Source organism: Antrostomus carolinensis, unplaced genomic scaffold, assembly GCF_000700745.2.
Source record: "Antrostomus carolinensis isolate BGI_N321 unplaced genomic scaffold, ASM70074v2 scaffold8425, whole genome shotgun sequence".
NCBI classification, from domain to species: Eukaryota; Metazoa; Chordata; class Aves; order Caprimulgiformes; family Caprimulgidae; genus Antrostomus; species Antrostomus carolinensis.
Genome location: NW_010318381.1, coordinates 4511 through 18386, shown reverse-complemented (window position 1 = coordinate 18386; position 13876 = coordinate 4511). Strand labels below are relative to the sequence as shown.

General features: G+C 38.6%; 2 protein-coding genes across 2 annotated transcripts in view; both read left to right on the top strand.

The window, feature by feature from the left end:
* Positions 1-935: 935 nt before the first annotated feature.
* Positions 936-4294, top strand: SDF4 (stromal cell derived factor 4; the record flags this gene model as incomplete). Its single annotated transcript, XM_010168874.1, has 3 exons — positions 936-1094; positions 2076-2251; positions 3852-4294. Coding segments are annotated over 3 exons (512 nt in total), but the record flags the coding sequence as incomplete, so codon positions are not given.
* Positions 4295-8865: 4571 nt separating this feature from the next.
* TNFRSF4 (TNF receptor superfamily member 4) overlaps positions 8866-13876 on the top strand; it is a 5270-nt gene continuing 259 nt past the window's right edge. The window contains exons 1-6 of the mRNA XM_010168873.2: positions 8866-9007; positions 11165-11287; positions 11579-11680; positions 12083-12149; positions 12680-12909; positions 13221-13346. Of these exons, the coding sequence (XP_010167175.2) occupies positions 8866-9007; positions 11165-11287; positions 11579-11680; positions 12083-12149; positions 12680-12909; positions 13221-13346 (790 nt within the window). The remainder of the gene's footprint in view (positions 9008-11164; positions 11288-11578; positions 11681-12082; positions 12150-12679; positions 12910-13220; positions 13347-13876) is intronic.

The window sequence follows — 13876 nt, the reverse complement described above, 5'->3', positions numbered from 1 at the left end:
ATCCTGTGAGCTTGAACATACCTAAAAAGAGTTCAGAACAATAGCACAGCTGCTTTTGGTTTAGATAATGTTGTATTAAGAAATGCCAAGTTGAAATAAGAAAAGCTGAGTGATGTAACATTGGAGTAATAAATTGTGTCCCTTTAATTATGCTTGGAACCACTGTGCTGACAAAGAATATTTTCTTGCCTGCGGTAGACTTAAAAAGTGCTGAGGAGTAGAATAAACCTGTGTGGAGCAATTAGCCAAAGCACTAGTACAGTGGTGTTCACAGATCAGAAATGTCTTTCTAGATTTAATGATGGTCATGTTAAATGTTAAAGGGTTTGCTGTTCTGAGGTGATTTGGGTACCAAAAGAATTGGTTGACAGCTTCTTTTCTTGTAGATGTGAATTAGGTGTGTGATGTCACAATTGCAATATATGGAGATAGTGAATCTGAAGAATATTTTGAATTTGAAGGATGTTTTGGCTATTTCAATGTGCAGAGCTGGTTTGAAGTAGGAAACAAAAATGGTTCGTTTAGAACAAAGGTAGCTGCAAGATTTCTGTTGGTACTGGGCTTCAAAATATGAAAGAGAGGAGAAAAAACAAGTACTGAACAAAGTTGGACTATTGATACCTCCTACCAGAACACACTAATAATACTGGCAGGACAATACTTTTCACTTGATAACACTGAAGTTTTGATACAGATGTAGTTAAATCTTTATTTTCATCTCCTAATTTCAGTTCAGTTGTTTGGTTAAAGGATCTTGCAGTGTTTCAGCACAAACTAGATGAAACTAATTGCACTTTTTTCCCCCTCAGCACCCACTTTCCCTGGGAGTTGAACTGTAGTGAATAGTTCATCCTTGTTTAAACAGGGGAAGGTGTATTTTAAGAACTTTAAATGGATTGAACATGATGGCTTAAATCTTTTTCTTAAATTTCTAGCACAAGAAGTTTTGGATAACCTGAAGGATCGGTGGTACCAAGCTGACAACCCACCTCCTGATCTGTTGTTGAATGAAGAAGAATTCTTGTCCTTTCTTCATCCAGAGCATAGCAGGGGAATGCTGAAGTTCATGGTGAAAGAAATCATCCGAGATTTAGGTATATCATTTAAAAACATGTTTTGGGTGTTGTTTACTTACAAACGTTAGGCCATTGCACTGTCATGGGTTAAGCTGAAATTTTGGCACATCTTGTTTGCTCTGTTCTACACATCTAACGTGATGAGTAAGAAAATCAGCACAAATTCTGGCATCCTATGGAGTTGTATGTGCATCTCTCAAGACTAAATTTTGTCTGGTTGTTACAACATTATGTGTTAGAAAGATATTCTGAGTTCTTCATACAAAGAGATCAGCTGACGCTACTTCAGTCATACTGAGATGCTGCTGCATTGTAGGGTCACTGTAGCAGTACTAGAAAATATTGATGAATAGTGAAATATTATAAAAGATATTGATGTGAATGTTCTGTAAGGAGCAAATTAATTGCTTTGTGCTTCTGCAGTACAGCAGCTGTGTAAGAATCGTGAAGTACAGTCATGAGAGTGGAAATAAATGGTTGAGGTTTCTAAGAAAATAATGTGGTTTTTTTTAAAGTCATAAGTATTGGTACATATTTATTCTTCTATTGAGTCAATAGTGATGCCTACTTAAAACTGCTAGAACACCTGGATTAAAAAAAACAACAACAAAGAACGATGACTTTGCTGGTTGTGAGCTTAATAAATATCAAGAGTTTCCAGTGATACTTGAGCGTGTGACACGCGCAGACAGAACAGCAGCAATCACAAAAAAAAGCCCAGCTTGCCACCTGGTGTGTCCTTCAGGAGCAGTAAAATTCTTTTTGTCTGTTGTATTGATGAGTGTATGTTTTTTATCCTCCTAAAACATTGTGTACCATAATTCAGAGCGTTTCCAGCTGACCAAAGATATCAATGGTAACTATTCTCTGCTAGAGTTTGGGTGGCGCGTTGCTGAAACCAGGCAGAGTGTACCAATGGCATCTCTGACATGAAGGAATTTCTCATTTTTCATGGGCATTAAGCAAATACTTTTCAGTTACTATGAACTTCTGTTGTAGATCAAGATGGAGACAAGAAGCTCACCCTTTCAGAGTTCATTTCATTACCTGTTGGTACCGTAGAGAACCAGCAAGCTCAAGATATTGATGATGACTGGGTAAAAGACAGAAGGAAGGAATTTGAGGAGGTCATCGATGCTAACCATGATGGTATTGTTACAATGGAAGAGCTGGAGGTAAGTTGTCCTCAAATAATTAGTTTTAGTGTTTTTAAAACCAATAATTGTTTTTTTAAATACAGGATTGAAACTGCTTTAGAGAATATGAAGTCCAAAAATGAACAGTATGGTGTGTGTGTCTATGAAACTTTGAGTTACAGTTCTACAGTGCTTGCAGATAATGTTGTTAGGCTTTTTGTTAAAGAGGAGGGGGAGTTTTCTTAGCTTCACTGTTATTCAGAGGTATGCTTTCAGGGTTTTTTTTGTCACATAGACACGTGTGTGGCTTTGGAGTGCATGAAAGTGAGTCACAGACTTCATTAGGTGCGCTGCTTAATGGGACAATGAGTCATACTTTCAGTTACAAAAGGAGTAACTGGCAACCTATATATTCATTAAAAAAAAACACAACCAAAAATAAAACAAACCAAAAAAAACCCAACAGCCAACAAACCCTGGGGTCCTCGTAGTGTAGAAAATAGCAGAGATCTCTTGTCTTCGAGATTTTTTTATTTAAAAAAAAACCACAACAAATTATTATTTTCAAGTGTGGATTCTAGTTTGTGGCCTTTTTCAACTTCAGTTTGCACAAGTGAGGCGTTCTTCTAACAATTCTGTCTACAGAAGCGTGTCTACCAAACAACATGAAATATTTTGCAACTTATAGTTGGGGTGGTTTTGTGGCCAGTGGAAGAGGCTCGTGGCTCATTTCTGGCTTTTATTTTTTTGCCTTTCTGGATGTAGGAATGTACTTTGACAGGCAGAATTCAAACTGCAGCATAGGCAGCGTGGAAGGAGAACCTCTCAAGTGTTGGTCTTCTCCCCCAGACAGGATGAGTGCTGAAGTTCCTAACCTTCTCAGTATGCAAATATGTGGATGTGAACAATAGTGATAGGATGGATAAACAGTTACATTGTGACACAGACAATATGAATAGCCTTTTTACTGAGAATTTGGTTTTAAAAATAGTCCTTTTATCTGTGAAGTCTTTGTATATGTCTACACACGTAGACACATGCACATATATGTGACATCTGGAAAGAAATTGAAGATAATGTTGAGTCTTGTACATCATGAGCTAAAGTGCAGTGCTTGAAAACTTTTAATCTATTTCAAGGTAGGTGAAGGAGCAAAATGCTTTGTTTCTGAGGCTTCTTACCTCTCTAATGTCTGCCTGGTGGTTTAAAATGGAACAAAGAAGTTCTAAATTTAACATGTACTAAAGAGTTTATCTCCAGAAACAAGAAAATTTAGGTCACACAGATGGGGAGCGTGCCAGTTTTTATTTTTGAATCGGTATTTCTTCACAAAAACCACCAGATTTGATAGTGAGTTTAGTTTGCAACCAAAATGTCAAAAATATTTTTATTGTAGACGCTGGCATAAGCTGAGAAAAATCTGTATTTCTGTTAGAACAGCAAAGGAAGCAGTGAATGGAAACATAGCCAGGAGATAGATGTAAGCCTGTTAAAAAGATGTGCTAACACCTTTTTCCATGACTGATGTTTGGGATGGCTTATGTTGGGCTCAGTAGCTGAAGCTTACATAGAGCTTCATATTTCTGATGTGTGAAAATGTGTACTTAAGGATTGAAAATGATTTTCTTACTTGTTTCAGGAATATATGGATCCTATGAATGAATACAATGCCCTAAATGAAGCGAAGCAAATGATAGCAGTAGCAGATGAAAATCAAAACCATCACTTAGAGCTGGAGGAGATACTGAAATACAGTGAATACTTCACAGGCAGCAAGCTTATGGACTACGCACGGAACGTCCATGAGGAGTTCTGATCCTGCTCACTTTTCCAGAGCTCTGAAGCACTTTCCTGCTTTCAAAAAAAAGAAAAATCCAACCCTCAAACAGACAGAAAGTTACTTTGCTGCTATCTGTGTTATATGCCTACAGCGTGTTGTTCTAGACTTCAAAAAAACCCTTCCGTCCATACATAAGATCTACAGCTCTCTTGCCTTCAGTATGAGGGGGGGAAAGATCCATAAATAACGGGCAGGTAACTGGACTACATCAGTTTGTCCTGGTTTGTACAGTTAATCCAGCTGAAGTTTCAGCTACTTTTGGTTAATCATGTTTGGTGGAGGCGTCTTCAGTATTTAACTCTTCTTGTTGCCCTCATAGCTGCTGATCCGTGGAAATCACAAGGAACACTGAAAGATGTTGGCTTTTGTAAAGGGATTGTGGTTCAAAGGCGTGTGTTCTGACCTCATGAGGATATCCATACCTAGACTGATGGGCTAATCTTCCAGTGTTCTTCTCAAGGCATCTCAACCTACTTACGTGTTGTTGAGAATTTAATGCAAGTTCTCCCTCCATTGCTGAGCAAGCTTGTGGGGAAGAACTTACTTTAAATGTTCCAGAGAAGCTCTTCTACATCCACTTTAAAAAGAAAGCTGGTTATAGCATGACAGGTTTTGTGTTTGCAGGTGCACTGGGAATATGAGAGAATTGACATTGGTTATGTATTAAAAAATCAAATTTCATTCTAAAAATGAAACAATGGGGAAGGTTTCTTTGGGAGCTTAAAGATGTTGGACAGAGCAATGGGATTCACCCAGGTGTATGATTACTACTTAACTAAAATTCATTGTTAAAACTAGTATAATTACTTGCCTCTGCAAATGAACGATGCTCATAAACTCATGAATGATGAAGCTGGGGGAAATACAGGCTTTGCTTTTGAACTGCTTTTGCCAGAGCAACGTGTAGTCAGCATTTGGGGAGCTTTTTAATCAGTCTGGTTTTGGGTAATCTCGGAAAGCATCTTGCAACACAAGGGTCATATCCACTACTGTCTAAAACAGAAAACTTATTTTTACTCTGGTTCCATCTTTACTGTAAAAACCCCTCTTTCTGAAGGGTTACCTGAAAATCCAAGTGAGATGTTATATTTGATTAAATTTATTCTCTTAATATAATGTAAATATAAGTATTGCTGTCTTTTTCTGTTTCGGTATTCCCTCTCTTTTTTTATGTTTCTTTTTTGTTTGTTTTTGTTAAATAGCTTGTATCAGAGTCTTTTTATATACCTATATCTTTTTTTTTTCATTAAATATTTTTCTCCATGCTTTGGAAATGTTTCTGGATTTAGGTTTTCCAGTGAGTGGGGAAAAACTGCAATTCTGAAGAGGAGAGACAAATTAAAATATGGTTTTGCAAGAACTGTAGGAGAGGAATAAATTCAGTTTATAATCTTGTGTTAAAATGAGCTTAGAATGTCTGCCACATTAGTCAGTCCCCATTCCCTTCCATTTCTGTACCAACGCCCCACATGTACTTGGTTGCAGGGTGGTGGGATTTTAATGTTGATTGTTTAAATTAGTTGATAATGATATAAATATCCTGGCTGCATTCTTGTATTATGCTCTAGTTGTTTTCACAGTTCAATTATTTAGATATAATTTGAGTGGGCAAGTTCTGTCGTGTCACACCAGATGCTCAGCAAGCAAGTACTGGTTTGCAGAAGGATTCTTCAGCAGCTGAAATATCCTGAAATTTGGAACTTTATCTCTCAACTGAGGCAGAGATTCTACGTATGCTGTTTTAGTTTATTCTCTGATAGTGTGAATATGTAATCCCTTAAAAAATGCAAGGTAGCACAGTATTTAGCTAGCAACTGCAGAAATGTTAGAGTATGTACTGTTGTGGCTGTATTTGCCACACACCTGATAAATCTGAAACTTGAGGAACAACTGTGGGGAAAAAAAAATCATTTTTAAAGTAGTTCTGCACCTTAATGTGTTTTGTTTTTTCTCTGCCAGAAATCAAGATCACATGTTAACTAACAGCTGTTAAGATAAAAGTGGACTGCATGATGAGATTTGGAGGTACATGAGATTATTCCTGTCTTGGAATTTTAGAAATTTAGACTATTCTAGTTTGTCCATAGACTTATTTTTTAAAAAAATTCTTGTAAGTATTTTATATACAATCAGTCTTTCTCAAATCCTTGTGGGTCCTTTCCCATAGGTGAGGAATCTAGTGACTTTTTCTTGAAGGCTTTTCATGAAGCACTAGTTAAGAGTTCCATGTGTTTGGATTTTTCATGCACACAAGCAATCTGCCTACTGTTAATAGGGCTTTGTGTTTGAGTGCTACTGTCTCATGAACATGTTTCATCTTTCCAGAATTCAAAAGCTTGTATGGAATGTGTAGGATAAGCATCTATAGTCGAAAATGATACGTGTACATTAAATAAAAGCAGTACAGATTCTTATTTCTGATCCACAGCATGGCTCAGCTCAACACTCTGAAGCTCTCCTCTCCTACTACAGCCAGAGTAGCTGCATCCAGACTGTTTTCTGGGAGCAGACTGGGACATATGTGATCCCCATGGCAATTCCAAGCAGGATTTGGGAGAGGTTAATTTGCATTGGTGAAAATCCAGCCAAGGAGCATGCTAAATGTGAAATGCTATGGGTTAATCACTGTGTTCTCTCTCTGTTTTATTTACTTACATAATATGGCCACGTAAAGGAAACTGGCAATATCCAGCCTGGTAACACTTAAGGATGCCCTACGTAAAAGTTGAATTCTCAAGATGGTACGTGGCTAATTGCCTTTATTAAATTAACATTTCATTAGTATTGAAGTATCCTTAACAAGAATATCAGTGCTTCATCATCACTGCTCTAGTATTTTGGGAGTTTTCAGCTTAAATTGTATAGAGCAGAATTTTTGTGACCATCACAGGAGTTTGCATTTTCAGTTTCTTACTGAATAATAATTGACTTATTGAATAGGTAAAGTCCACTAGTGTTTGTGAAAGAGAATTAAGGGGAAAAAATATATATCTGGTTAAATATTGCTGAGGGAATGACTGAGTCATGAGGTGTAAAGCCACTTCAATGGCATTGAGTGTGATACTACAGTGGGAAGAGATTAGGATATTTCCTGCATGCAGGTACTGAGGGTGAAGGTAGTTGAAGTTAACTGGTATGCTTTACTTGCTTCCCTTTGGGAAAGCATGGCTTTAAGGTAGAACTTCTTTTCCATAGTAGTTGTTTTCCAGAATGCTTGGAAAATATGAGAAGTAGAAAAACAGTTACTGTTTTGCCTCACTTTTGTCTCCCCTTCCACTCTTAAACAGTTTTATAGAAATGTAAGAAATAAACAAAAAGCAGCAGCTCTGCATAAAATATGCCCTGATATTGCAGTTCAGTCCTCCCAAATACTGCAGGTTAATTGGGATTTCAAATGGATTTCAGTTCCAATCAAATCTCCTTTGCATTTAGATGTAAGTTGACTGTAGATCTGCTTTGTCTGGGAAGTCTGACTATGTTTTTTAAATAACCTAAATAAAACATCTTTGATTACTGTAGGATGTCTTGTTCACTAGGGCCTTTGTATAAGAGTTGCTCAAGTCCCTTAGAACTGGAAGACCTAAAATTTAGATCCCAGATCAATAAGATCAAATTAATAAAGCTCTAATAGTAAGCCTGGAAAGTTAAGCCCACTAATTCCTACTGTGATCCCTTTTTTTCTGTACTCTACATGCCTTGTGTTAGATGAGGGCAGGACTGCAATGCCAGTGTGCTATTCAGCCTCCTCCTTGCTGTCCTTGGCTTGTACAGCTGGATGGAGGAGCCTTTGGAGGGGTTTGGATTCCAGAGTCAACATGCTTCTGTGGAACAAAATAGGCATCAAAAGTAGCTGGTGCATGCATATTGCATCCTTCCCTTTCACAGAGCACACCTCTGCTTGTGGAGTCTCCATCTCTGGAGACATTCAAGACCCACCTGGGCACCTTCCTGTGTGATTTCGTTTAGGTTCCTGCTCTGGCAGGGGGATTGGACTGGATGATCTTTTGAGGTCCCTTCCAATCCCTGACATTCTGTGATTCTGTGATTCTCTGCTGGAAGCTTCTCTTTCCATGGGAGCAAATGGAAGAGGTGACACGAAGTCTGTATTTTGGAGTCAGGAGGTTACTTTTCTTCAGTGGCAATGCAGTGAGTCTGATGTTAAGAGCTAAAATGGAGAGACTGCAAATGCTTCTCATCTGTAGCTGTTTCTAGCTCCCGAGGGCAGTATCAAGATGACTGATGATTTGTAATTCCGCGCTCTCCCTGAGCAGAGAAATGTACTAACGACGTTGGGTTTTATGCAGCAGTAACAGTCACAGATTTACCGTTACCATGAAACCAAAGGAAGGGCAGAGAATCTGTCTGCACTTTGCCTTTTGAGAAGCAAGCCTATGTGGGCTATGTTTCATTTTACCTACGGCTCTCATCCATAAAGGTTTTCAGGCGTTACTTCTGTATTACTTTGATATTCCTCTTTACAATAACAAGGATCATCTCTTCCAGTTCTCCTGGCATTCAAGGTCTGTGCTTTAATACCACATAGAGAGGTATGTACCTGGCTGGAGGCGCTCTCTTTTAAGACTATGAATAGAAATCTTTTCATAACGCTCTTCAGCATACTGTCTTTCTGCCTATGAATATTTTAGTTGTGAACTGCAAAAATAGGAGTGGGAAAAAGGATGGGGGCGTGGAACACGTGCTGGGAATTTCCCAGCAACTGACATATGAGTTTGCTCTGGCCACCAGTGCTTTAGAATCACTTCTTCAAGCGTTTGCCACTCTCAGGATTTTGCTGGGACAGTAGGGCTGCATTATGGTAGCTGTAGGTTTTTACTTGCATTTTTCCACTGCTTTCTTCTTGCTGCTGGCAGTCACTATTAGCTGCTGCTTCGGGTTGAAATGCAAAGAACATGAGCATCCTTTCGGTGAAAAATGCTGCAAGGACTGTGCCCCTGGTAAGTAATTTTCACTGAACGTTGGTTGGTTATACTTGCTCGATGTAATAGTTATCATTTAATAACCCACAGGTGGTAGGAACCAGCTTGATGAAGATACCATTCAAATGTAGGAAGCATAGCATTTGATGAGGAGATTTTCATATCAGTCTGTACTGGTTTTGGCTGGAGTAGAGTTACCTACACTGACAAAGATTATTTCTATAACATACTAAATGTAGGAATCCTCCTCTTTGAAAAGAGCTAAATGAAGAACTTGAAAAGAACTTCTTTTGTGTGGCTCAGCTTCCTTAATGTGTCAGTCTGGTGCATTTTCATTGTGGGAGTGTTATCTGAGAAAAGATGGGAGCGTTTATGTTGCTGTCTTTATCTCTCACATAAAAAAAACTCAGAAGTCTGGCATGATAATGGAAAACTTTAGACAATTAATTCTGTGGCTAAAGATGTTTTTTAAGCTTTCTTTTGTAGCAAGGTTTATACTACTTAAGACTTGGTGGTTTTTTGAAGGAAAAAATATGCTTGTTTCATAGAGATTAGAAAAGCATAACTTGAGAGGAAATGTATTTGTTTCCTCCTTTCTTATTGTAGAAACTGAATCATAGAATCATAGAATCATAGAATGGTTTGGGTTGGAAGGGACCTTAAAGATCATCTAGTTCCAATCCCCCTGCCATCAGCAGGGACACCTTACACTAGATCAGGTTACTCAAAGCCTCATCCACCCTGGTCTTAAACACTTCCAGGGAGGGGGCATCTACAACCTCTTTGGGCAACCTGTTCCAGTGTCTCACCACCCTCACACTAAAGAACTTCTTCCTAATATCTAATCTAAACCTACCCTCTTTCAGTTTAAAGCCATGAAATGAGTCTGAATTCTGGGTTTTGCATACCTATGTGTGTTTTTTCCCCACAATCTGATTATCTCTGAAGGCAATGCAGTATTGAGAAGCACAAATGCAAAATATCAAACTTCAAATACTTTAATAGTTGTGATTTCATTATAGAAATGACTTGGTGATGAAGAATAACAACTGACAGGTAATATTGCTGTTCAAGGGGCTGTCCTCTTAACAGAAAAGGTTATTTTTGGTACAGTTATTATTGACTGTACTAAAAGAAGGGTTCATCTGTGCATCTAGAGGGAGTGTAGATCATGTAGATCATGTCTGTAAGTGCAGCTGCAACTTAAACTCTTGCATATGTTTTCATGTGCATCTTTCAGAATAGTTATTTTTGAAAATTAAGTCTACAACACCAAATAGTTATGCTGTGAGCTCTGATGCAGCATTGTCTTCAAAGATTCTAAATGGAGTAAATTCAACCTTTAATCTAAGACTTGAGGCAGTTTATTGCATTATTCTCAAAGCTAAACGCAGTGTTTCTGAACTCAATTTAAAGAAAGGCTTGTATGCAGATAGAGATAATTCTTTATCTCTAAAGTTTTTTTGTGCCTCCTTATGCTGAAAGAACTTTTATCAGGTTTTTTTGCATTGTTAGCAAATCTGCTGCTGTTGGGGAAACATTTCTTCATAGTTTCTTCCTGATTATGTAAATAGTAAAAATGTAGAAGTATAGTGCATATATTGTGGTCACTGAATATCTCCTGTATTTTGCCATTGATAGCACTCAAACAAATGCAGAGAAAAATTTAGAGTGAGCAAGAGACTTGGTGCTCATTGTTCACCCACAGAATGGGAAAATGGAGAACGAAAATGAAAGAAACAGTCTGTGAGAATAAGGATGTATTTAAGCACAGCTGTGAAAACCTTAGTCAATAAAGCTGTCTATAGTCCTGCAGCCTGTGCTCTATGGAGATAGAAGGAACGTGCCTGGAAAACTGCAGTGTCTTAACCATATGAAAAAGTGATCTGGAGATGTGATATTTGGAATCTACTGGGAGAATCATTTGGGATATTGCCTCAACTCTCAGCAAGTCACTAGGCCTCTGCTACCCCATTTTAGCTGCTTAATTTACAGTGATGATTTGGGTCAGATCTTTCAGGAATTCTGGCATGTCTAAATCTACTGAATGTTTTCAGCCAGAGTTGTACATGGAACAGTCACTTTCTGAGCATTCTTTCATTCTGCTGCATGAAAACGAAGAGGGTTTCCTTCTGATAACAATCAGTTCCTGCTTCTTCATGGTCTTTCTTTTAGGTGAAAGAATGAGAAGCCGCTGCACTGCAACAGCAGACACAGTCTGTACCCCCTGTCAAGACGAATACTTTAACAGTGAGCACAACCACAACTTCTGCAAGAGTTGTACAATCTGTGACACCAGTAAGTCAACTGTGTAGTGATCATTTCTTGTTATGAATTTGGGAGGCAAATGCTTTCTTGTCCTTGTGTGGGTTATCATTTCAATAGCTGATATTTCCTGGTTGTTACTGATGATAGAGCCTTCAAAGAGAAGCAGGCTTGTACTGCCTGAAACTCATGTCTTCAGGATTGTTAATAAACTCTACCCTCTGCAGTTGTTTCTACACACAACAGATAGGCACTGTGTAATTTGTTTTTTTTCTTTCTTAACTTATTTTTTGTCTCACTTGCCCTTTATTCTGTTGTTGCTAGGGAAGGGGAGCGTGGAAGTGAAGAAGTGTGAGAAGACCTCTGACAGAATTTGCATGTGTGTTGCAGGTTACATGCCAGATGTCAGATACACACTGGGAAGTGGTGAGTTAGTGATGTGCCTCCACTTCAGATGAGGTGGTTGTTCTTTCTACTGTACAAGCTGTTGTCATTTGTCTCATTGCTGTCTCCACACAAGTGTTACAGCAGGATAGTTGTGCAGACTGTTGCTCTGCAGTTCCTGAGCTGTCAGAAATCTTGATGCTGCTCTTGTTAATATCCATAATTAACCAGTAAACAGGAAACCTTGCCAGCTGCAGACTAAAATGAACCACTGAGCATGTCGTGTAACTTCTGACCCAATGACTATGGGTTTTAGAGACCATGTGGGTTTTGTTGGGTTTGTTCTATAAGCTAGACTACTAGTATAAATTATTAGTGTAATTACTGTGTAGCTGTCATACAATTAAGTTGCTAACTCAAATTCTGCCTCTTCCTTTTTTCCAGTGTGCTCAGCATGTCCTGAAGGGTCTTATTCCATGGGGAGAAATGAAAACTGTCAACCTTGGACCAAGTATGTATCACTAATCCAGACATCTTCAGAGCAACATTTTGGTGTTATTTCTGTAGTACTTGATGCCCAAATCGCTGTGTGTAGAGTAAACCTGCAGTAGGTGCAATGAAACCATGTTCCTCATGACTCTCAGGAGCCTTGAGCAGTCTGCATGCTGATTTGAAGCATCTGTCTCCCTTCAGCCCCCTTTTTTTCTTCACCTATAGCAACAACAGTTTTCTCAACCTTTTTTTTAAAGGTCTGGATGATTTGTTTCTATAGCAAAAAGTTCCCTTGCTGCGTACAGCTGTGCTTCAAGGCTGTTATATGTAAAGATGGTAAGAAAAATAGAATGTCAGGTTTTTTCCAGTAATAACTTTGATTAGCTTAGTTATTCCTCACATATTTATAGAATCTAGGAAAGGTGAAGCCTGAGTTTGTGTTGATAAAACAAGGATTGTAAAGTTCACTCACTTGTTTCATGGTGATCTCTTATAAAGTCATTACTGCAGCTGTTTCAAAAACTACACTAATTTATTTTACATCTCTAGTTGCAGCATTCTTGGGAAAAATACTCTTCGACCAGGGACAAAAACAAGTGATGCTGTTTGCAGCAACCATGTCACACAGCCAGCTACCCCTCAGAGTGCAACACCTGCTTTGAATCTTTCCACTACTGACCACAGGAGTAATATGTCGACTGCGATGTTCTCAACATCCAGACCCAATGTGATTCCTTTCATTTGCCCGGATGTGAACAACCCAACAGAGACAAACTGGGGTAAGGAGAGGGAATGACCAAGTCTAGTCTCTCTGTTTACTGGAGCTGGTTGGGAATTTTCACCTGAAACTGATTTAATCAGAAATGAAATCACACCCTTTCTCAGATCTGTGTTTTACAGTCTTTCAGTGAGACTCACACAAGATTCCAGATTTCTTCCTAGTCTGCTTGGCAGCTGGAACTTTTAGACTTTATGGTTCAGGGGTACTTCTGGAGTTTGAGGTTCCTTCTTTTGAAGCTTGAAGGCCATGGAAACTCCAGCTAGAACCATGAATCTTTTTTAAGATATTCTTTTTCTGTTTTTCTTACAGGATCTTTATCACTTATTCTTATTTGTCTTATATTGCTCATTGTGAGTGGACTGTCCATTCTCCTGTTGATAATCCAAGCAGCCAAAAAAGGGACCAAGAGGAGGCCTTGTGGAAACAACCATCAGAGTGAGTTTCTTTTTATGGGGGAAAGTGTACAGGAAAGAGAATAATCAGGGGCCCCTATTTGATCTTTGATAATTATTTCAATCATAATGAAGTCTACCTGGCTAACTAGCACAGTATCATCTGCAGTTAATAAGTGGTTGATCCTCTATTTAGTCCTGATGCACTGGAAGTCAAAGTGTCTCAGGTTTGCATTCTTATAGAGCACTGATTCCCCTGCTTGTTGCCATGCAGAGGATTCTCTCTCTCTCTTTCTCTGATTTTAACTCCTTCTAGCTTTCCCCCTACCTCAGTCCCTGCAACAATGATGTAATGATTTTGTGCAGGGAATTCTATTCAGTACAGAGAGGATCTAAAATCAACAGTCTTTTGAAGAGTATATTGTGAGCTTTTTGCCTGCATAAAAGTGAACTGTCTTGAAGTGTCTTGTGCAAACACAGACAAGGTTTGACTGAGAAGAGCTGACTCTGTATTCAGAATTAAGTGGCAGCCTGGCTCTTGAGTCAGCCCACAGCTGCCTCATGTTGCATTCA